This window comes from Oncorhynchus mykiss, chromosome 19, assembly GCF_057628025.1.
Source record: "Oncorhynchus mykiss isolate SJ-2025 chromosome 19, ASM5762802v1, whole genome shotgun sequence".
NCBI lineage: Eukaryota > Metazoa > Chordata > Actinopteri > Salmoniformes > Salmonidae > Oncorhynchus > Oncorhynchus mykiss.
This window is the reverse complement of record NC_143040.1, coordinates 76,221,238-76,245,498: the sequence shown is the minus strand read 5'-3', so window position 1 is coordinate 76,245,498 and position 24,261 is coordinate 76,221,238. Positions and strand designations below refer to the sequence as shown.

General features: G+C 43.3%; 2 protein-coding genes across 5 annotated transcripts in view; both read right to left on the bottom strand.

Moving 5' to 3' along the window:
* jade1 (jade family PHD finger 1) overlaps positions 1 to 7,690 on the bottom strand; it is an 80,347-nt gene extending 72,657 nt beyond the window's left edge. The window contains exons 1-2 of one of the 4 annotated variants that reach the window (XM_036955453.2): positions 7,343 to 7,690; positions 5,817 to 5,897 (exon numbers count right to left, since the gene is read on the bottom strand). In XM_036955453.2, coding sequence (XP_036811348.2) covers positions 5,817 to 5,868 — 52 coding nt within the window. In that variant the 5' untranslated portion in view covers positions 5,869 to 5,897; positions 7,343 to 7,690. Of the gene's footprint in view, positions 1 to 5,816; positions 5,898 to 6,736; positions 7,191 to 7,338 lie in introns of those variants that run through there. The other 3 variants (XM_036955448.2, XM_090211758.1, XM_090211759.1) reach the window with 3 other exon arrangements.
* A 3,886-nt stretch (positions 7,691 to 11,576) lies between these two features.
* On the bottom strand, positions 11,577 to 22,664 carry LOC110498319 (membrane-associated progesterone receptor component 2). Its single transcript, XM_021574953.3, has 3 exons — positions 21,740 to 22,664; positions 14,647 to 14,802; positions 11,577 to 13,873 (listed from the first exon to the last, which is right to left on the bottom strand). Exons 1-3 carry the CDS (start codon positions 22,080 to 22,082, stop codon positions 13,776 to 13,778), a joined length of 597 nt encoding a protein of 198 aa, XP_021430628.1. The 5' UTR covers positions 22,083 to 22,664; the 3' UTR covers positions 11,577 to 13,775.
* Between the last annotated feature and the right edge of the window lie 1,597 nt (positions 22,665 to 24,261).

The following is a 24,261-nucleotide window of genomic DNA, read 5'->3' as shown; positions in this document are numbered from 1 at the left end:
ATGTAATGTGGAGACAGTACAATGTAATGTGGAGACAGTATAATGTAACGTGAGCTGGAGACAGTATAATGTAACGTGAGCTGGGGGCAGTATAATGTAACGTGAGCTGGAGGCAGTATAATGTAACGTGAGCTGGAGACAGTATAATGTAACGTGAGCTGGAGACAGTATAATGTAACGTGAGCTGGAGACAGTATAATGTAACGTGAGCTGGAGACAGTATAATGTAACATGATCTGGAGACAGTATAATGTAACGTGAGCTGGAGACAGTATAATGTAATGTGGAGACAGTATAATGTAACGTGGAGGCAGTATAATGTAACGTGGAGGCAGTATAATGTAACGTGGAGGCAGTATAATGTAACGTGGAGACAGTATAATGTAATGTGGAGGCAGTATAATGTAATGTCGAGACAGTATAATGTAATGTGGAGACAGTATAATGTAATGTGGAGAGAGTATAATGTAATGTGGAGAGAGTATAATGTAACGTGGAGACAGTATAATGTAACGTGGAGGCAGTATAATGTAACGTGGAGACAGTATAATGTAATGTGGAGGCAGTATAATGTAATGTCGAGACAGTATAATGTAATGTGGAGACAGTATAATGTAATGTGGAGAGAGTATAATGTAATGTGGAGAGAGTATAATGTAACGTGGAGACAGTATAATGTAACGTGGAGGCAGTATAATGTAATGTGGAGGCAGTATAATGTAATGTGAGCTGGAGACAGTATAATGTAATGTGGAGACAGTATAATGTAATGTGGAGACAGTATAATGTAACGTGAGCTGGAGACAGTATAATGTAACGTGAGCTGGAGACAGTATAATGTAGCGTGAGTTGGAGACAGTATAATGTAATGTGGAGACAGTATAATGTAATGTGAGCTGGAGACAGTATAATGTAATGTGGAGACAGTATAATGTAACGTGAGCTGGAGACAGTATAATGTAACGTGAGCTGGAGACAGTATAATGTAATGTGGAGACAGTATAATGCAACGTGGAGACAGTATAATGTAACGTGGAGACAGTATAATGTAACGTGGAGACAGTATAATGTAACGTGAGCTGGAGACAGTATAATGTAACGTGGAGACAGTATAATGTAACGTGGAGACAGTATAATGTAATGTGGAGACAGTATAATGTAACGTGGAGACAGTATAATGTAACGTGAGCTGGAGACAGTATAATGTAACGTGGAGACAGTATAATGTAACGTGGAGACAGTATAATGTAATGTGGAGACAGTATAATGTAACGTGGAGACAGTATAATGTAACGTGGAGACAGTATAATGTAACGTGAGCTGGAGACAGTATAATGTAACGTGGAGACAGTATAATGTAACGTGGAGACAGTATAATGTAATGTGGAGACAGTATAATGTAACGTGATAACACTATTGGACGAGTTAAATAAGCTTTTCATTTGACACGTTTAATAACACAGTTCTATCATAGAATGCTGTGTATTATGAATTTGCACATGCAAGCCAAGCGCCACCACTACTATCAGTAGCACTGTCAAAGCTGTACAAAAAGTCTGCAAACAAGCAAACACCGTCCACGAACGATGTGTTTACTATATCCAATACTTCTTCCCTGTTGTATATAATAACACATAAGGTTTTCTGGGCTAACAATGTAACAATTACATATATTTTTTAAATACTGCACAGTTTCCTAAGGACTAGAAGCGAAGCTGCCATCTCTATTGGCGCTATCTTGTGTTAAAGAATGAAGAAGCTTCACCCTCCCAGCCTTCACCCTCCCTGCTTCAGTCACTGAAGAATGGTCTCCTTGACCTTTTTGAGCGCCATCACTTGCTAACAGCCCTCTCTGCCTTGCAGTCCTCAGTCTGTGGACGGAGATCAATCAATCAAGCAGTAGACTGTTCATCATGTTGGTGGACAGGCTGGACCTCCACTTGATGCTTCATGGCCAAGAGCACACAGCAGGATGTCCCGTGTCTCTTCCATTCTCACTCTTTGGAAAAAAATAGTACAATTCCGACACTCGCAATAGTTGTCGCTCCGAAACTCTCTCTGCTTCCACTTGATGAATGGATGCAAAGCGCCAGCGTACGTTGAATGGGCACTAGATTCCACTAGATTCCATAGCCACAAAGTCAGATTCCATTAGCCTGAATGACATGACCCACGTAATTATAGAGCGAGGATGAGCTGTGAGAGCTGTCAGTCAGACTAAAATTCCATAGCCACAAAGTCAAAATTGTCTATATTGCATGCCACTCAAAACAATCCTATGTTGCACATTTTGTAGTGTGCATTCGGTTCAGGCCAGGAAGATACGACCATATTCTCTAGAATACCATAGCACCTAGCCATGGCCTACAGACAATGCCACAAACTCCCGGCACACACAACCAACATTGGAATGATATTCTAATAAGCTAAATAATTCCATATGTGATGCCTAGCGACCCATATCATTGCGATGCCTAGCCACCCATATCATTGCGATGCCTAGCCACCCATATCATTGCCATGCCTAGCCACCCATATCATTGCGATGCCTAGCCACCCATATCATTCTTTGAAATCTGGCTGTTTTAAATAGCTTATCTTACCTTGTTTTCAATAGCCTACAGCCAAAATGATATTGAAACCAGCATTTCTTCTTCTACTACTGTCCAAAAACAGTAAAGCACAATCCTATCGTTACATCTTCAGATATTCTCTCTAATTTCTACCATTAAGTTGTTAATATGCAGCTCTGTCGCATGATAAAAAAAGGTTCTCATCAGGTGTGCATTTGAGAATGATGTTCTCCCGTAATAGCATTTTGGAACATATATGTGTAGTCTATCAAAGTAATCAGACCAATTTGTTTTACTTTGACTATATTACTATATTTAACTTCTTGGCTTAAGTAAAACATTTTAAACTTCTTCCACTACCACAAAAATACTTGTAAAGTGTTAAAGCAAAGTTCCACCAATATTTCTTCATGGAAAATACCATCTAGTTGACAATTCTGTATCCGAAGACACTCGGGTCCCAGATCGGGTCTCAGGTACAGTTGGATCCGTGAAGACCTCTAGTCTTGGGAAGAGGTTAGGGTTAGTCTGAGGTTAGATAGAGCTCGACATTAACACTTGTCCGGGATAAGAAACAACAAAAAATGTTTATCACAATATCAAACAATTACTCCAATCAGCATTGGATCAGAGCCAAGTATGTTGAGTGGTCGGAAATCCCGCTCATCGGTCGCACTCTGGCACGCCACATCATCACATCACGCCACATCATCACATCACGCCACATCATTTCCAACCACTTGGCTAAAAACCCTCAACGCTCAGAGGAAGAAAAAAAAAATTGCTGCTCCAAATTCTGACCATTAAAATGAGCATTTAACCAACACCCATCTATTGTTGTGACTTCCTGGACCTACCATTTAACCAACACCCATCTATTGTTGTGACTTCCTGGACCTACCATTTAACCAACACCCATCTATTGTTGTGACTTCCTGGACCTACCATTTAACCAACACCCATCTATTGTTGTGACTTCCTGGACCTACCATTTAACCAACACCCATCTATTGTTGTGACTTCCTGGACCTACCATTTAACCAACACCCATCTATTGTTGTGACTTCCTGGACCTACCATTTAACCAACACCCATCTATTGTTGTGACTTCCTGGACCTACCATTTAACCAACACCCATCTATTGTTGTGACTTCCTGGACCTACCATTTAACCAACACCCATCTATTGTTGTGACTTCCTGGACCTACCATTTAACCAACACCCATCTATTGTTGTGACTTCCTGGACCTACCATTTAACCAACACCCATCTATTGTTGTGACTTCCTGGACCTACCATTTAACCAACACCCATCTATTGTTGTGACTTCCTGGACCTACCATTTAACCAACACCCATCTATTGTTGTGACTTCCTGGACCTACCATTTAACCAACACCCATCTATTGTTGTGACTTCCTGGACCTACCATTTAACCAACACCCATCTATTGTTGTGACTTCCTGAACCTACCATTTAACCAACACCCATCTATTGTTGTGACTTCCTGGACCTACCATTTAACCAACACCCATCTATTGTTGTGACTTCCTGGACCTACCATTTAACCAACACCCATCTATTGTTGTGACTTCCTGGACCTACCATTTAACCAACACCCATCTATTGTTGTGACTTCCTGGACCTACCATTTAACCAACACCCATCTATTGTTGTGACTTCCTGGACCTACCATTTAACCAACACCCATCTATTGTTGTGACTTCCTGGACCTACCATTTGGTTGTTATGTATTGAAACAGAACCATATGATTTAAATGAAAAGTATTTTAATAAGCTACATGAAAAGGCGACTGTAAAAAGCACTCATCATTTCAAATAGGCTACATGTCGTAAAAACACTGAATAGGTCAGGAGCCAGACAGGAAGTGAATTATTTAGGCTAGATTAATAGCCTATTATTTCAGTTATTTCAAAGCTATAGCCTACAAATAAGTAAAGCATTTGCGAGTGACAAACTAGGCTGGCTCCGCATTTAACCAACATTTTGTTCTATTGAATCATCATAGTCTATAAATTCCAACATATAGGCTGTGACTTACTTAGAAATGAAATACAAATGAAAAGTGCCTTTTTAGGCTCCGTGCCTTTGAATTAATTTTTAGAAATACGAGTTTGGCCAGAGTCTGTGGCTTCAGGCTCATGCGATGGGGATGCTAAACACCAATCGGGACATTCTTGCCAGGGATGCAGATTTAAAAATATATATATATTTTTTTAATTAGGTAGGCCTAAAGGGTTTAGGGTTAGGGTTTCAAAGTAGCCTTTAAAAATACGATCTTAGGAATGTTGAGGGAATTATTTTATAAACACTTCATATGCCATGAAACCATGTTCTATTGGTTATCAAAACAACATTATGTTATTGTCCAGCAGCCAAAGACCCAATCCTATCCATATTAATAACCCATGCTAGTTGATGCATCTTTAGATCCCCCGTTTCTTCATTTCTAACATATATTTGCAACTCTGTCATTTGAAACCACTTGTGCATGCAGTTTCCCGCTAATTACAGCACTTTGAGATATCAGCTGATGTACGAAGGGCTATATAAATACATGTGATTTGGATTTCATTGTGTTTCGGAACATTTGCACATAGCCTACAGCTTATAATATGAAGAAATAAAACTTGATCAACATTTTAAGAGAAGCGTTCTGATCCGTTGCATCAGCCTCATTGCTATTTTACTTTTTTTGTAATTGCAATGTAGCAATATCTTAGGCTACCAAGGGTACTTTGAAACAGGCTTGAATATGCAAAGAAGCCAATGGGCAGAGAGTAGCCTACTGTCCGATTCTCTATGGGGAAAGATAATACAGCAATGCATTTCATAAAGGGGTTCCTTGCATTATACAAGTTGTATTTTTGGACAAGTGGCCCTAAGCCTAATGTCAAGCCCTAGGGTTAGTCTGGGGTAGAGGTTAGTCTGGGGTAGAGGTTAGTGTTATGCCATGTTCAAATCAACTGGGAACTCGGAAATCTCTGACTTCCGACTTCAGTGCGTTCAAAACAACAGGGAACTCTGGAGAAATGTTTTTTGCTCCAACTGGGAAAAATTGATTTGAACGGTCATCCAACTCGGTATTCCAACTCTGGCCTTTTTCTAGAGCTCAGACTTTCCGACCTGAAAATCAATGGCGTCATGATTTGACCTTGTATTTTTCTGAGTTTCCAGTTGTTTTGAATGCAGTATTAGTCTAGACTAGAGAGAATGCTTACTTCCATTATCAGAGTCTTCTTCACTGCTGCTTGGATGCCGACCTCTCTTCATGGTCAGTCTTGGCGAGGTCAAGGTGTAATCTGAAAAGAGGAGATTCATAACCAACTGCCCAGTACAGACAGATTCCTTTGCCTCCATGTACAGAACTCTGTCACCAGACACTAAACATGGCTGTCATCAGCCTAACTGATGATCAATAACGTTATTGGACAGAGTTGACATATAATGGTACATCATTTGTTTGCAATTATGAAGAAACAAAATATTAATCTTACAGTTCAGTTATAAGATGGTCACCTCCCCCACAAAAACATCACACAGAAGTACTAGTCACTATTCATGCATTTGTTTCAAGCCTCCTAACTAAATAGGAACAAGCGAAACACAACTGTGCTACTGACAGTGTTTATTCCCATACAAGATATCAAGCAAAAAACACTAACTACATCACAATGACCTCACGGCTGTGTCTGAACGATCAACAATTGCACTAGAGTTGTTTATTTTTTATTAATTTTTTCAGTATTTTCTCGTTAATGTATGTAAGAATGTAAATTGTTGATCTGTATTTTGAATTAAAAAAAAATTAAAAAATGGTGAGCCCATGATGACCAAAGCCACGTTCCAAACAACTGGGAACTCGGAAAAAACGAACTCCGAATGGGATGTATTTTTTGGAGCTGTCATCCAACTCGGGCCTCTTTCTAGAGCTCCGACTTCCCGACCTGAAGAGCCCTGACGTCATGATTTGACCTCGTATTTTGCGAGTTCCCAGTTGTCTTGAACGCATATGAACGCGCCCCGGGTAAAAACCGTGCCAGGTTAGAATGTGTTTAGCTATAATAAACCACCTCAATGTCCAAACAAATAGTTAGGCAGGAACAGACTCATATTAGACAAAACTTTACGAATCTATTACCTCATGTTGACCAAGCACAACCTGCGACAACGTGTCAAACAAACAAGCATTCGCAGCTAGTTGAGCTATACGAACAAGTAAATAAGAAAACATGTTTGTCACTGAAAGATAGCATGCCTGACGTGCCAACTTGGCAGAGGCTGCTTGTCGCCGCAGCACCCCCTAACTAGTAAACACGGCAGCTAGTTAACTAGCTAAGCTATCTAGTAGCTATCTGCTTTAAGCCACGTAACGTTCGCACGTTAGCTAGCCTAGCTAATGCTAAAAGTTCCCACTCAACGAATTTAGCCGAGATGTATAGTATCGCTTGACCCCAGTATTGTGCCTCCACTCTGCATATGGACGCGTTAGAGAGTGTGGATATAATTAGTGTTTATTATGAAACATTATGCCAGATTCGATGGCCCGCTGAACTTTAATATTGGCGCCATTTTAAATGACGTAGAAACTGTGTGCTAACGGGTTGGGAATATGGCAGCGCTACCCTACCTGCCAACACTCGTTCACATGGGGTGAAAAACATAGTTTACATGAAAAATTCCTGTGTTAAAACCAGAGGAAGATTTTTATTTTTTTAATAAAAAAAAAAAATGGGACAATACCTACAGCACGTCTGGCCGATGCGGTGGTGTATAAATACAGCTCGTGTAGCAGCGAGTACCACTCACCCCGCATTCCTCAAACACAAACAGTGGCGTATGCTGGATTTGGAGGGTATGCTCAACTACTGCCTGCTGTCGCAAGATGGGGTACTTTCATTGGGCAAACGCGTTTTTGCGTGATTAATCGAAATGGTGACCTAAAACCGCCTGGGAAAAAAAGGTTCACAATCGTCAATGCTCCTCGTTACAACCTTCAACCGAATAACCATAGGTCGATTTATTTTTGGACCGCAAACCTGTACATTGGCCTTTTCTCAATCACATTCCCCTCGTCTCCTTCTCAAAACCCATTGGAGGAGAAGGTCAGAGCGGAGGGACTTCTGTCTTTCTCATCCAATGGGTTTTGAGTTGTGGGTCTTGATTGTTGACAAATGACCAGTCATCAGCTACTGGGCTGTCACTAGTTACCACAGCCACAATGTATATCAGAAAAATCCCTGAAAACAAAAAAGTGTTTTTCAGTGTTCATTTAAGGTTAGCAGTGTGGTTGGCTTTAAAATCTCAAAATACTTAAGATACATTTTTTTTTTAATAGGCGGGGTTTAAGACTTTGTTGCTGTGGTAACTAGTGACGACCTCAGCAGTGGCGCAGCATTGTAACGACAAAATGTATAAAAAAAATACAAATCAAGGGAATTATGGTGCTATAAAGACAACTGGGAACTCGGTCTTTTCCCAGTTTTTTTCGAGTTTCCAGTTGTTTTTAACGCACTGAAGTCCCCAATCTGAGTTCCCAGTTGTGTAGTGTGGCATTATACTGCACTTTTCGGTGGTGGGCCAACGCCGAAAACAGTGAATTTGATCGATCCTACGCCGAGGGAGGAGCTGAGTTTTTGTATCTGACAATGAAATATTCTTGATTACTGTAAAAATGTGTTTCACACTCAATTCTTGCAGTTTGTCAGTAAAAAAATATTTCAACACTGCCCAGGCATATTTGCAAACTGCTAAACTTGGAACCAATCAGAACTCCTGTACGTACCCCTTGTGATGAAGGCAGCCAATGGCCTACATCTATATACGATTTGTACTATACTGACAACATACTTGTCTCTCCATGTCCTAATGGTGCTTTCAAGACATATGGGAACCACTACGGTATAATGAGACTGCATCCAAGATAACCTTAAAAACAACGGGAGGACATCTACTCACATCAGAGAGGAAAATGAAGAGAGAGGCCCAACTCGGTGAAAAATATGTATGCCTCCAGAAGGTGGCATTGTTTCATCCAACAAGCACTGAGTTTTGTACGGAGGTCAATGAGAGTCTAGTATTTGGTGAACAACAAAAAATGAATGGCTTATTTGCTACATAAGGTTTACAAGTGTATTGATATGAGTATGGCGCGCCACACGGCAACTTTGAGACAAAACATTATCAGAGTTGTTTCGAGATGGCTATGCATGTTCATGGCATGAGGCTAGTAGTGTGATATTATTTAAAATGCATTAATAATAACGAAATTATACAGAATCATAATAATAATAAGTCATATTCTATTCATTTATCTAAATGTTGATAATACGATCTGTGTACTCTATTGATGTCTGATCTGAGTTTGATTGGTTAACCCTATGAATTCCTATAGGGGCCCACAGGGGAGGACTACGGTTCTGGTTCAGGAAAAAGATGGGGGAAGTGAATGCTGAGTTCAAAACCAAGCCGTGCATCGAACAGTTGGTGAAGACAAACGTTCTGAATGGACGACAGCAGTAACGAAAACTGCAACAAAAAGGACATTGTCTAAATTTGAATTGGAGAATACGTGTATGAATGATAATGAATCGCTTCTTGTTGGGTAAGGATGCATATGTAGGAAACCCGTGTGAGGTGTTAAAGGGTGAAGTATGCGCTGGGAGTGTAGGGTATTTAAATAGTGGAGTAGGGTGGTCGGTTGTTAAATACCCTACCATCTACCCCTACACTATAACCCACCTACCCTACTCCACTATTTAAATACCCTACCATCTACCCCTACACTAGAACCCACCTACCCTACTCCACTATTTAAATACCCTACCATCTACCCCTACACTAGAACCCCCCTACCCTACTCCACTATTTAAATACCCTACCATCTACCCCTACACTATAACCCACCTACCCTACTCCACTATTTAAATACCCTACCATCTACCCCTACACTAGAACCCCCCTACCCTACTCCACTATTTAAATACCCTACCATCTACCCCTACACTATAACCCACCTACCCTACTCCACTATTTAAATACCCTACCATCTAACCCTACACTATAACCCACCTACCCTACTCCACTATTTAAATACCCTACCATCTACCCCTACACTAGAACCCCCCTACCCTACTCCACTTTTTAAATACCCTACCATCTACCCCTACACTAGAACCCCCCTACCCTACTCCACTATTTAAATACCCTACCATCTAACCCTACACTAGAACCCCCCTACCCTACTCGACTATTTAAATACCCTACCATCTACCCCTACACTAGAACCCCCCCACCCTACTCCACTATTTAAATACCCTACCGTCTACCCCTACACTAGAACCCCCCTACCCTACTCCACTATTTAAATACCCTACCATCTAACCCTACACTAGAACCCCCCTACCCTACTCCACTATTTAAATACCCTACCATCTAACCCTACACTAGAACCCCCCTACCCTACTCGACTATTTAAATACCCTACCATCTACCCCTACACTAGAACCCCCCCTACCCTACTCCACTAGGTGGTGAGGGTAGGTAACAACACATCCGCCACGCTGACCCTCAACATGGGGACCCTCAGGGATGCGTGCTTAGTCCCTTCCTGTACTCTCTGTTTACCCACGACTGCGTGGCTGTGCACGACTCCAACACCATCAAGTGTGCTGACAACACAACGGTGGTTGGCCTGATCACTGAAGATGATGAGACAGCCTATAGGGAGGAGGTCAGAGACCTGGCAGTGTGGTGCCAGGACAACAACCTCTCCCTCAGTGTCAGCAAGACAAAGGAGCTGATTGTGGACTACAGGACACAGAGGGCCGAACACGCCCCCATCCACATAGACAGGGCTGTAGCGGGTCAACAACTTCAAGTTCTTAGTTGTCCCTACAATGCCTCTTCCCCCTCAGGAGACTGATAAGATTTGGCGTGGGCCCTCAGATCTTCAGAATGTTCTACAGCTCCGTCATTGAGAGCATCCTGACTGGTTGCATCTCCGCTTGGTACAGCAACTACTTGGCATCCGACTGCAAGGTTCTAAAGAGGGTAATGGGTACGGCCCAGTACATCACTGGTGCCGAGCTACCTGCCATCCAGGACCTCTATACCAAGTGGTGTCAGTGGAAGGCGCTTTAAAGTCAAGCCAGGCTGTTCTCTCTGCTACCACACAGCAAGCGATACCGATGCACCAAGCATGAAACCAACAGGACCCTGAACAGCTTCTACCTCCAAGCCATGACTGCTAAATAGCTACCCACATTGACCCTTTTGTCACTAACTCTTGACTCATCACATACACTACTGCTGTTTTATCCTGTTGCCTAGTCACTTTACCCCTACCTATGGTCTATGTACGTATTACCTCGTACCCCCTGCACATCGACTCAGTGCTGGTAGTCCTTGTAAATAGCTATGTTATTACCTCGTACCCCTGCACATCGACTCTGGTACTTCCTGTATATAGCTGTTACTCATTGTGTTTGTTTTTCAACATGACAATGACCCAAAACACACCTCCAGGCTGTGTAAGGGCTATTTTACCAAGGAGGGTGATGGAGTGCTGCATCAGATGACCTGGCCTCCACAATCCCCCGACCTCAACCCAATTGAGATTGTTTGGGATGAGTTGGACCGCAGAGTGAAGGAAAAGCAGCCAACTAGTGCTCAGCACATGTGGGAACTCTTTCAAGACCGTTGGAAAAGCTTTCCAGGTGAATCTGGTTGAGAGAATGACAAGTGTGCAAAGCTATCAAGGCAAAGGGTGGCTATTTGAAGAATCTTAAATATATATTTTGATTCGTTTAACCCTTTTTTGGTTACATGATTCCATGTATTATTTCGTAGTTTTCAATATTCTACAATGTAGAAAATAGTTTAAAAAAATAAATAATAATAAACTCGAATGAGTAGGTGTGTCAACTTTTGACCAGTAGTGTATATACTTCTGTCTGGAATGAAATAACTCAAGACAATTATTAACCAAATCACTTTATTATGCATGCCTGTCTCTCTCTGCAGACACATACCCAACATTTAAATACATGACATGGTGGGAATTCAGCATTGCTCAACATTGAAGCACATGCTTTAATAAAATGATAGATATATTTACAAGATAAGCAACTTCTCTCCCAAATGTGAACATTCCCTGATCCCGTCCCACACCACAGTCCTTTCAACATTCACTCACATTTAAAAAGAACTTCAGCAAAAAAACTAAAGAAAAACACAAACCAGCAATATATGGAGTTCATTACCTACATCAATATGGCAGTAACAGAGGTCTATATACAAGGTTGTGATGCGTGGAGTCTCTCTGCCAGTCGGTATTACAGCATGCCTTAGACTGATGGCTTTAAAAAGGAAACCAGTCTATAGAACACCTTCCCAAGAAGGTGAACCGCTTTTTACAGCACCTCGAAGACAACTAATAAACATCATGGGCAGAATAATTTCAACCCCGCCCCCTCGTTTTTTGACAGGATTTTAGAAGTATAAAAAAAAAAAAATAAGGCACAATTAACACTGACCATTTGATGTCCTGGGGATTGTACCAACATCCAGTAGTGTAGCTTGGAAACAGTCGATTGATTAGAACTGTCAGCTGACCTTCCCTTTGTATTCCCAATCAATCAATCTGAGTGATTCTAAATATGTTGTGGCAAGGACCTTTCTGGTTTCAGCATGACAATGCCCCCGGGCACAAAGCAAGGTCCATACAGAAATGGTTTGTCGAGACCTTTATGCCTCTGTTCACATTTACACAACAGGGACATCGTAAGGAAAATTCTATAAAAATGTTTTGTGTTTTAACTATTTCAAATAGACTAACAGCACAAAGACAAGTTCATGTCATTCAAAAACCCCTGAAACAGTTTCATCACTGGTTTCTGTTAGTGCTGATCTGTATGGTGAGGAGTCAGGCCAGGGCCCGCCCATCCAGGACTGGGCTATCCAACCAGAGGAAAATTAGGGTTTGAGAGGGAAGAAGAAGGAGGGGTTGCTTGAGAGGGAAGAAGGAGAAGGAGGGGGTGCTTGAGAGGGAAGAAGAAGAAGGAGGGGGTGCTTGAGAGGGAAGAAGAAGAAGGAGGGGGTGCTTGAGAGGGAAGAAGAAGAAGGAGGGGGTGCTTGAGAGGGAAGAAGAAGAAGGAGTGGGTGCTTGAGAGGGAAGAAGAAGAAGGAGGGGGTGCTTGAGAGGGAAGAAGAAGAAGGAGGGGGTGCTTGAGAGGGAAGAAGAAGAAGGAGGGGGTGCTTGAGAGGGAAGAAGAAGAAGGAGGGAGTGCTTGAGAGGGAAGAAGAAGAAGAAGGGGGGGCTTGAGAGGGAAGAAGAAGAAGAAGGGGGGGCTTGAGAGGGAAGAAGAAGAAGAAGGGGGGGCTTGAGAGGGAAGAAGAAGAAGAAGGGGGGGCTTGAGAGGGAAGAGGAGGAGGAGGGGGGGCTTGAGAGGGAAGAGGAGGGGGTGCTTGAGAGGGAAGAAGAAGGAGGGGGTGCTTGAGAGGGAAGAAGAAGGAGGGGGTGCTTGAGAGGGAAGAAGAAGGAGGGGGTGCTTCAGAGGGGAGAGGGAGGAGGAGGGGGGGCTTGAGAGGGAGGAGGAGGGGGGGCTTGAGAGGGAGGAGGAGGGGGGGCTTGAGAGGGAGGAGGAGGGGGGGCTTGAGAGGGAGGAGGAGGGGGGGGCTTGAGAGGGAAGAGGAGGGGGGGGCTTGAGAGGGAAGAGGAGGAGGAGGGGGGCTTGAGAGGGAAGAGGAGGAGGAGGGGGGGCTTGAGAGGGAAGAGGAGGGGGGCTTGAGAGGGAAGAGGAGGAGGAGGGGGGGCTTGAGAGGGAAGAGGAGGAGGTGGGGCTTGAGAGGGAAGAAGAGGAGGCGGGGGGGCTTGAGAGGGAAGAAGAGGAGGCGGGGGGGCTTGAGAGGGAAGAAGAGGAGGCGGGGGGGCTTGAGAGGGAAGAAGAGGAGGCGGGGGGGCTTGAGAGGGAAGAAGAGGAGGAGGGGGGGCTTGAGAGGGAAGAAGAAGAAGAAGGAGGGGGGGTTGAGAGGGAAGAAGAGGAGGAGGGGGGGCTTGAGAGGGAAGAAGAGGAGGGGGGGGGCTTGAGAGGGAAGAGGAAGGGTGTGGGGGGGACAGATGCTGTCAGCTGTTTGGGTCAAGGCTTTGGTTGGTGGTGTGAACAGAACAGGGCAACAGTTCAGTCATGTTTCAGGTGGTCCTTGATGTCCTCCTCATCTGTGTATTCTGACGGCTCATCCCCGGGCTTTAACAGTCGACCAACATAATCATATTTTTCTGAAATGAGAGATCACAAGGGTCAAATCAAACCATATTGCACCCTAATCAAGCACCAACATATATCCTACCAGGGCCTAAAACAAAGTAATGTGCTATATTGCTCAATTTAATGTAATACTCTGACCTGAGTCTTTTAATAAAAATATCAGACAAAAACATTCAGCTAGCCCTTTAAGGTTACCTTGATAAAGCGGCAATTTCTGTCCCGTGTGCCTGTGAGAATCTCACTAGAGGCAGATGTCTCTTTGCTAGCAATAGATGCAAACCAACATTGAAAAGCAACCAAGCTTGTGAACAAAACAATGTTTAAATAGCCAAAACACACAAGGACAAAGTCTCACTTTGGTAGACATTCTGGTAAATTAGACAAACTTTTATGCCTGTGCACATTCCTTCTAAAATCTTTCAGCAGCACTTTATTCAGTGCACACAGCCACCCAGCTTTGTAGCGCGAGGTGGGATAGCTATAATGTTAGGATTCAGATCTGTCCATTACCAGCATGAAACAAAATGACAGAAATACTTTGAAAACAGCCACTGCAGCATTTATTCTACTAGAACTCACAACTGGCACACATGCCCATACTTTTCTTTTTTATAAAATGCTCACACTGTAAAGACCTGAGTCTACCTGCCATGGCTGGTGAATTAAGACATTCATAGCCGCCAACGTGGCTGGTGAATTAGACGTTCTTAGCCGCCAACGACAAAATCTACCCGCATTTGGCAGGTGTTTTAGGCCCTGTATCCTACATATTGTTACAGCTTACCCATGAACTGCCTCTCCCACTCTCTGACTGACTCCATCTGAACAGCGTTGAGGTCTGACAGGTCATCATACTCCTCCCTCAAGGCATCTTTCTCCAAACAGAACGTGGCCAGACCCCTCGATGCATCCCGGCCCGCAAAGATACCATAAGGACCGTCTGTAGGGAGAGAGACAGTATATTAAACAGAATATATACCTACTGAATTTAACTACGGATCAGTTCTATAAGGACCATCCGTGGCAGGGATCCTCAACTACCGGGACCGTCCGTAGCAGGGATCCTCAACTACCGGGACCGTCCGTAGCAGGGATCCTCAACTACCGGGACCGTCCGTAGCAGGGATCCTCAACTACCGGGACCGTCCGTAGCATGGATCCTGAACTACCGGGACCGTCCGTAGCAGGGATCCTCAACTACCGGGACCGTCCGTGGCAGGGATCCTCAACTACCGGGACCGTCCGTAGCAGGGATCCTCAACTACCGGGACCGTCCGTGGCAGGGATCCTCAACTACCGGGACCGTCCGTGGCAGGGATCCTCAACTACCGGGACCGTCCGTAGCAGGGATCCTCAACTAGATCCAGACGCGGAATGATTTCTTGCGCAGAAGGTCGGGGGGTGCGAACATAATTCCAAATACTTTGTAGACTGCAAAATGATCGCAAGAAGCCCAAACAGATATTTGATTGTTTTCATTTCAAACCTTGCTAACATTTGCATACGATCACATGGAAATACTTGGTTACAGAGTTCCAAAATAAAAATCACTTGGTAACACCAGGAAATCAGCTCCGTCTTAGGTCTAACAAAGAAAATACAAAATAAATTAATATACAGTGGGAAAGTATTCAGACCCCTTTCCCTTTTTCCACATTGTTACATTACAGCCTTAATCTGAAACGGATTAACCCCCCTGCTGAATCTACACACACTACCCAATAAATCAGACAGCAAAAAAACTGTCTGATTAAGTATTCAGACCCTTTACGCAATACTTTGATGCACTTTTGGCAGCGATTACAGCCTTGAGTCTTCTTGGGTATGACGCTATAAGCCTGTCACACCTGTATTTGGGTAGTTTCTCCCATGCTTCTCTGCAGATCCTCTCAAGCGCTGTCAGGTTGGATGGGGAGTGTTGCTGCACAGCTATTTTCAGGTCTCTCCAGAGATGTTCGATTGGGTTCAAGTCTGGGCTCTGGCTGGGCCACTCAAGGACATTGAGACTTGTCCCGAAGCCACTCCTGCGTGGTCTTGGCTGTGTTGTCCTGTTGGAAGGTGAACCTTCGCCCTAGTCTAAGGTCCTAAGCAGGTTATCATCAAGGATCTTTGTACTTTTCTCTGTTCATCTTTCCCTCGATCCTGATGAGTCTCCCAGTCCGTGCAAAAAGTCCTGGCAGGCATGATACTGCCACCACCATGTTTCACCAAATCTTGAATCTCATGGTCTGAGTCCTTCAGGTGCCTTTTGGCAAACTCCAAGCGGGCTGTCATATGCCTTTAACTGAGGAGTGGCTTCCATCTGGCACCTGATTGGTGGAGTGCTGCAGAGATGGGAGAACCTTCCAGAAGGACAACCATCTCCACAGAGAAACTCTGGAGCTCTGTCAGAGTGACCATCGAGTTCTTGGTCACCTCTCTGACCAAGGCCTTTCTCCTCTGATTGCTCAGTTTGGCCGGGCGGTCATCTCTAGGAAGAGTCTTGGTGGTTCCAAACTTCTTCCATTTAAGAATGATGGAGGCCACTGGGGACCGTCAATGCTGCACGATCTTGTCTCTGATCTCTATAGAGAATTCCTTCTACCTCATTGTTTGGTTTTTGCTCTGACATGCACTGTCAACTGTGGAACCTTATATAGACGGGTGTGTGCCTTTCCAAATCAAGTGCAATCGATTGAATTTACCACAGGTGGACTCCAATCAAGTTGTAGAAACATCTCAAGGATGATCAATGGAAACAGGATGCACTGAAGCTCAATTTAGAGTCTCATAGCAAAGTGAGACTTAAGAAGATCGTGAGTAATTGCAATGAGCCCAACAATTTACATATACAGGAGTCTTGAATAGGAGTATATAGTGTTAGGTAGGTACGGGAGTCTGGTACGAGAGTCTATAGTGTTTCTCCTGTTGGAACACTTTTATACAAAATATGTTGGTTGGGTGATTAAACTACATAACGTGTTATCGTGTCTAATGGGCGAATAGAGTCTGCAGACACATACAGCAGCAGAACGTGTTGTGTTTTTACAAGACTGGGTTCCACTGAAAGCTTCAGTTTACATTAACAAGCTATTAGTAAGTTAGACAGACAAACCCTGACATTTTCCCCCATTCCGAAGTCCCCACATCATGCATTGAGCTAAAAATGAACTTACCTTGCATTCGCTATAAAGTAGTGGATGATGGTCACAAAAATGACTCAAGAGATTTGAAGTGTTGCCCCCTTTCGCAGAGATTTTTTAAACATTTTTTGAATGTTCTGCAGACAGGGTGACCATCTTCAATTAAGTTTCCCTAAGCACTCTTGTAAAACCCAAAATACAATCACACATCAGATGTAGTCCTCTTAGAAGGCTGAAAAATTTCCAGAGCGCTGTCACTGCCTTCCTCCATGTTTTCACACAAAACAAAAGCCACGTTGCGCCTGCGTCAGACTGTTGATAACTGTGGTTGATGCTGGACAGTATTTACCGGGAGTTTTTCAAACACGGTTTTATTGATAATTAACATTTGAAACAGTAATACTAACCGCTGGGAATTTTACCGGGGTTTATCGTGAAACCGGTAACCGTTTCATCCCTAATACAGTACTAGTAAAACATTGACATCTATTCATTGAAGGGTTTTTCTTTATTTTTACTATTTTCTACATTGTAGAATAATAGTGAAGACATCAAAACTATGAAATAACACATATGGAATCATAGAAGTAACCAGAAAAGTCCTAAACAAAATATATTTTATATTCTTCAAAAGTAGCCACCCTTTGCCTTGACGACAGCTTTGCACATTCTTGGCATTCTCTCAACCAGCTTCCTGGAATGCATTTCAATTAACAGGTGTGCCTTGCTAAAAGTTAAATTGTTTAATTTCTTTCCTCCTTAAAGCATTTGAGCCAATCAGTTGTGTTGTGACAAGGTAGGGCTATCTTCTGTATACCACCCCAATTTGGTAAAAGACCAAGTCCATATTATGGCAAGAACAGCTCAAGTAAGCAAAGAGAAACGACAGTCCATCATTACTTTAAGACATGAAGGTCAGTCAATACAGAAACTGTCAAGAACTTTGAAAGTTTCTTCAAGTGCAGTCGCAAAAACCATCAAGCGCTATGATGAAACTAGCTCTCATGAGGACCGCCACAGGAAAGGAAGACCCAGAGTTACCTCTGCTGCAGAGGATAAATTCATTAGAGTTAACGGCACCTCAGATTGCAGCCCAAATAAATGCTTCAGAGTTCACGTAGCAAACACCTCAACATCAACTGTTCAGAGGAGACTGTGTGAATCAGGCCTTCGTGGTCAAATTGCTGCAAAGAAACCACTACTAAAGAACACCAATAAGAAGAAGAATTGCTTGGGCTGCTTAAAAGGCAGCAAAACATTTTTATATTGGTATTGGGTTTTTTTGGCAAGGAAAATATTGGATATCGGCCAAAAATGTCACATCGGTGCATCACTAATGTGAACAATAAATGATAAATAATACCAGAGGCTGGTCTAAAGAAGAAAGTGTAAAGTCTTTATTACAGCAAAGATTAAAAACAGACTCATTTGTGAAATTGTTGCATGAGAATTGGTGCTCACAGAATCAGTAGACTATCAACCAAACAGGCAACAGAAAAAATAATAATAAAAATTGAAGCAGGATCTGTCTCATTTCTGTACATATACAGCATATGGAAGAGTCCTAAAGCCCGGCACATTAACAGTTAGGCTATTGATTATAGACATAATTAAGTTGGAGTTTCCTCTCTCCTCACTTTTCTTAGAAAATAAGTCAAGGGCTGTTTCCTTATCTCCTCCCTCTGCTGCTGCCTCCATTGTTCTCAACGCCATTATGCCAATCGCAACTTGGTCTAGGAAAAGGCGCCAATTTAAAACCACACTGATGTGTTTCAGAACCACGGACAGCGACCACTATCCAAGCAGGAGAACGCGCATATTATAAAATAATTTTTATTAGTGTTGCACCATTGTTCTTACATAATATAACCATATGCAATTTCAGTAGCACATGTCTTAGAGTGATGGACTGGGCCATCCCAACGGCCTCCACAACGGATCAGTCCACTCAGGCCGGCGTGAATCAGACAGGTGTTTTATACACCATGATATTCATGTTTTTGCTACTGCTCGACTAAAGAAATCCCGGTCGACCAACAGCCTATTGACCAGTCGACTAAATGGGTTCAGCCCTAGTTAGCATAGCATTAATCCTCAGAATATGGCTGGTTGGTCAACCTATAACGTTACTAGCTAACGTGATGTGATCTCAAAACAGTTAGCTAATGATAGATATCAGTAGGATCATTTAGCCAGCTTGCTAAATTGACTACATCATTATTACAGAGTCCTACCTCATTACTACGGAGTCCTACCTCATTACTACGGAGTCCTACCTCATTACTACGGAGTCCTACTAGGAAGACAACATCTGCATTTTAAAGGACTGACATGAGAATGATACTGTCCATCTCCCTATGAGAGGGCTATTTTGTTTGAATATAGAAGGTGATGTGTAGGAACTAGAATATTTCAGTGATATTTCTGCTGTGTGCAGCCTTGACAGATCCCATGGGATGATGCAGCACTCTACGCTGATAAGCCTATTCTTTGCCATGTTACAGCCCTGTTCAGACAGGTATTACTTGACGTTGGTTTTGGATTTATTATACAAGCATGTGCGTTATTCCAGAGGACGATTCATACATGATCAGAAAAACTAAACTGCCCTCTGTAATTAAATTGACTTGTGACGGAAGCCTGGATGTTTTTATTGTATACCTCATGTCTAGACAATAATACGCTACACTGACAACTCGTGCTTGGCTGCCAAATGTACTGTATAGGTCTCCCATAATATTTTAAAAAGTGTGATCATAATCATAATTTTAGCGATCCATCCATAGATGTCCTTCCTAATAACAATGCCCCTCAATCTATTTGAGCAGCTGAACAGTATTTGCACTTGACTGTTTATAGATGAGAAAGTGAACTTGCCATTTCCCAAAAGTTTAGCGGTATGCTGCTTTGTGATCTATTGCCTAGGACAGGGCTCTCCAACCCTGTTTTTGTAGCTTCACTCCAACACTAAATAATTACCTGGTTGATAAACTGAAGTTACAACGGGGGTTGTAGTGAAAACCTACAGGAAGGTATTTTTCCAGGAACTGGGTTGGAGAGCCTTGACCTAGGACACCAACAGACAGCCAGGGTTTCATTAAATAAGCTTTATGCAATACTTCATTGCAGCATTTAGGCCCAATTAAACTGATGTATTTGGTGACGTTCAACTTCAATTCACTGGCACTATGAAGAATTGCTTAACCACACTCATTGATAGCCTAATATATACTTTAATATACTTTGAGTTTACGAGGCATTGCTAGATTAACAATATATAGCTTATATGCACGGTTCTGACTGTCTCTCCCCCACCTGCACGGTTCTGTCTCTCCCTCACCTGCACGGTTCTGGCTGTCTCTCCCTCACCTGCACGGTTCTGACTGTCTCTCCCTCACCTGCACGGTTCTGACTGTCTCTCCCTCACCTGCACGGTTCTGACTGTCTCTCCCTCACCTGCACGGTTCTGACTGTCTCTCCCTCACCTGCACGGTTCTGACTGTCTCTCCCTCACCTGCTCCGCTCTCTCTTCGCCATGGCAAGCACTAGTTTGGTCTTCCGACTGTTGCGTGTAGAATAGCTCAGCCTACTCATTGATAGCCCCTACTTTAGTGAACTTGCACAAGTCATTGCAAGCCAAGAAATGGCAAAATACAGCATTGCGATACCCTGTATCTTTTTTTGTTTAAAAGGGCAAGTCAGTTAAGAACATTAAGAACAAATTCTTAATTACAGTGACGGCCTAACAGGCCTCCCCTAACCCGGACAACGCTGGGCCAATTGTACGCCGCCCTATAGGACTCCCGATCACGGCCGGTTGTGATACAACCCGGGATCGAACCAGGGCTCGATCCCTCAGTGGCTCAGTGAGGCCACTGAGATGCAGTACCTTTAGACCGCTGCGCCAAACGGGAGCCACTTTTGATGACCGGTTATGACAGTCTGCCTGGTGGCCGACATGCCCCTCCCGTCTCTCTCGCTAGCTTGCTCTTTCTTTGCTGAAAGATGGGTGTTTTCGAAGTAGACTACGGTTTCCTCTTTTGCAAAAATACTGAATCTTAGGAGTCGATTCCAAGCTTTGACACCCAGAATTTGGAGTCGATTAACAACTCACACAGGGGCTCGGTTTCGACACGCTTTTGGGAATAACTAGCTAGATAGCTCACGTTAATTAACTAACGTTACTCTTGGTCCCCGTTTAAGCAAAAGCTAATCAGTCTGTTTAGCTAGCGAGTTAATCTGCATTTGTACGTTACCTATGTAACAACAAGTTACGCAAATGTTAACGTTAAATTATCTAGTTTACTTGGGCTAGCTTGTTACATTAAATCACCAGCTAGCTAACGTTAGCTAGTGGGTAGGTCTATAGTTTTTTTTAAACAACCTGATGCAGTTTTTTTGTGGACATTTCAGTAGTACTTTGAGTGATGTAACGTTACCTAGTTAACATGCGTTGTTTTTGTAGCCAACCTACGTAAATTAGTACAGTAAACATGCACACGTGTCTAACTACAACCTAGAATAAACTAACGTTTGCAATGTTAGCTAACAAGCCATTGCAATGCTAAGTACCAGACTAACTAGCTAAGTTAGTTGGCTAACGTGCTAAATGAAAACACTAAAATAACTGCTTGTGTGGCTAGCTGCTAATGGAGTTAGTTATCCGGCTAACTTTACCAAGCTAGTCGAGGCTAACTATTGCGCCCAAACAACCGATATCATCCAGTGTGTTATTTACCATTAACGGATCCTTACCTCGGCCATAAAACGTTTTGCCGGTGGTAACATCGAATACTTTCATATTGACTGCCATCATGATCCGGGGGTTTTGCAGTCCATCGTATTCCCCAAGTTGCTCCAAAGTGAAATCACGTCTTCTCATCTTCGGCAGAGACGAGGCCTCGCTTCCCTGGGCCGCGTCAGCACCAATCCGTTTACCCCATCGCCGATAAATAACATAGCAGATCGTAACCACTACAACTAAAATACTTAAATTTAACAACATCCCGCCAAGACTGAACCCGTCAGACTCCTCTGAAGTCCCCGGTCCGCCACTAGTATCAACAGCTCCAGTCGACCTGTCTCCGTCATCCGCCATATTGTCGACAGCGCCTACCACAAAGACCCGCCCACCTGGGGCTCCTCGTCAGATATGATTGGCCCTGTTGCAATCATTCAGGGAGCTCACGCTCCACTGCGGACAAACACAAGCGAGAAATGTACTATTTGTTGAAGTGATAGTGACAACTTGTGTGTTTTTAGGCAAGGGAATGCAATTAGCAGTTTCTTAAGGTCACTAAACACAGTTAGCCATTTAGAGTAACGATTAAGGACAGGTCTTTCTTGTGAAATAAATAATCGTTTGTAGGCATTTTTAACAACGCTTTTTTTCTGAGGCAAATCAATTTATTGCATCCGCCATGGAGTCCAGTTTCATAATATTACCTTCTGTCCTAGTTGTTTTCCGTAATTTTGAAGTAAAATCGGAAAACAAGACTTATTTTAGGGCATTTTTCACCCTGGCAGTTCTTGAGCGCGGTGCACCAACTCGAGTTCTGAACAGTCTTTTCCCAACCCATTGAATGCTAGCTTCGCTGTTGGTAGCAATGACATGTACTAGCGTAAACCTTGTGGGTTAACCTCAAGTAATTTGACATTAACACAGCCACTTGGTGAAACCACAGATATAACAATGAGAGATATTTCACCAGATGTTTAAATGTGAAGCGTCCGGTTGGCGTTTCCGCTCTCTACCAAATATGGTAGTGAGAGGAAGCCCAGTGGCCGGCCGTGAGAGAAGATGGAACGAGATGGATTTTGGCCAATATTCTGCTAATTTTCTCATCGGTGAAACATTTGATCTCAATATAGCTTTTTGTTTCCAAAACTAGAATCTGTTAGGAACAGAGTGGACTACGTTTTGTAGACATAACCATTTGCCAAAGCTGTACAAAAAGGTGCGTTGTTTAAAAGGAGTAAAAAGGCCAATGGAGTTATTGCCCAGGTGCCGAATTCCTTGCATGTTCTGCCCTATCCATCAAATGTTAAACATTTTCTGGTCATGGTTAACAATACTATTTTCAGAAAAAGGAATACAATCTTATCGAAACACAAGTCTTTGTCTTCTTTTTTAAGATGTGGCCAATTTAAACCGCAATAATATTATTTTTTTTAGCAAATAAACTACCTATATTTTTTAACGATTTTTTTTGTTTCTACATGGCTGCTGTGTAATTTGATATGCATAGACATCTCTTCCTTCATAGACATCGAGTTGAGAGTATGCTGCTGCAGTTCACTGAGTGGGTCTATCTAGCGCATTGCTAGGCAGTTTATGGTGATTTGTAGATCTGAAGCAGTTGCTACCTCCGATTATGAGTCCAGCGAGTGTAGCGACAGAGGTATGTAGTACTCACAGATGGCCACAGCGAGGCGCAAGAGACCCATACTGTTTTTTTGCAGAAAAAAAACCTAACCTTAACCATTCCTGAGGCCTTTCTTACCCTAAACCTCCTTTGTTCCCATTCCCAATCCTAACCCTTAGGGAGAGCCAGTTGCTTTTACCTACAAATAGGGCTGTGGAGGTTATGAAACTTTGTCAGCCGGTGATTGTCAACCAAATAATTGCCGGTCTCATGGTAATTGACCGTTAATTAACATAAACATATTGTGCATCTCCTGGCTCCCCCCCCCCCCCTTGGGTTGTGCCGTGGCGGAGATCTTTGTGGGCTATACTCGGCCTTGTCTCAGGATGGTAAGTTGGTGGTTGAAGATATCCCTCTAGTGGTGTGGGGGCTGTGCTTTGGCAAAGTGGGTGGGGTTATATCCTTCCTGTTTGGCCCTGTCCGGGGGTGTCCTCGGATGGGGCCACAGTGTCTCCTGACCCCTCCCGTCTCAGCCTCCAGTATTTATGCTGCAGCAGTTTATGTGTCGGGGGGCTAGGGTCAGTTTGTTATATCTGGAGTACTTCTCCTGTCCTATTCGGTGTCCTGTGTGAATTTAAGTGTGCTCTCTCTAATTCTCTCTTTCTCTCTCTCTCTCGGAGGACCTGAGCCCTAGGACCATGCCTCAGGACTACCTGACATGATGACTCCTTGCTGTCCCCAGTCCACCTTGCCGTGCTGCTGCTCCAGTTTCAACTGTTCTGCCTTATTATTATTGGACCATGCTGGTAATTTATGAACATTTGAACATCTTGGCCATGTTCTGTTATAATCTCCACCCGGCACAGCCAGAAGAGGACTGGCCACCCCACATAGCCTGGTTCCTCTCTAGGT

Bases quoted from the DNA above. Each gene is read 5' to 3' on its own strand.
- LOC110498319 (XM_021574953.3), bottom strand. From the start codon at position 22,082: ATGGCGGATGACGGAGACAGGTCGACTGGAGCTGTTGATACTAGTGGC. The intron at 14,803-21,739 runs GTAAGGATCCGT...CTCTCCCTACAG, and splicing joins CAAAACGTTTTATGGCCGAG to ACGGTCCTTATGGTATCTTT. The intron at 13,874-14,646 runs GTAAGCTGTAAC...CTCTCATTTCAG, and splicing joins GTGGGAGAGGCAGTTCATGG to AAAAATATGATTATGTTGGT.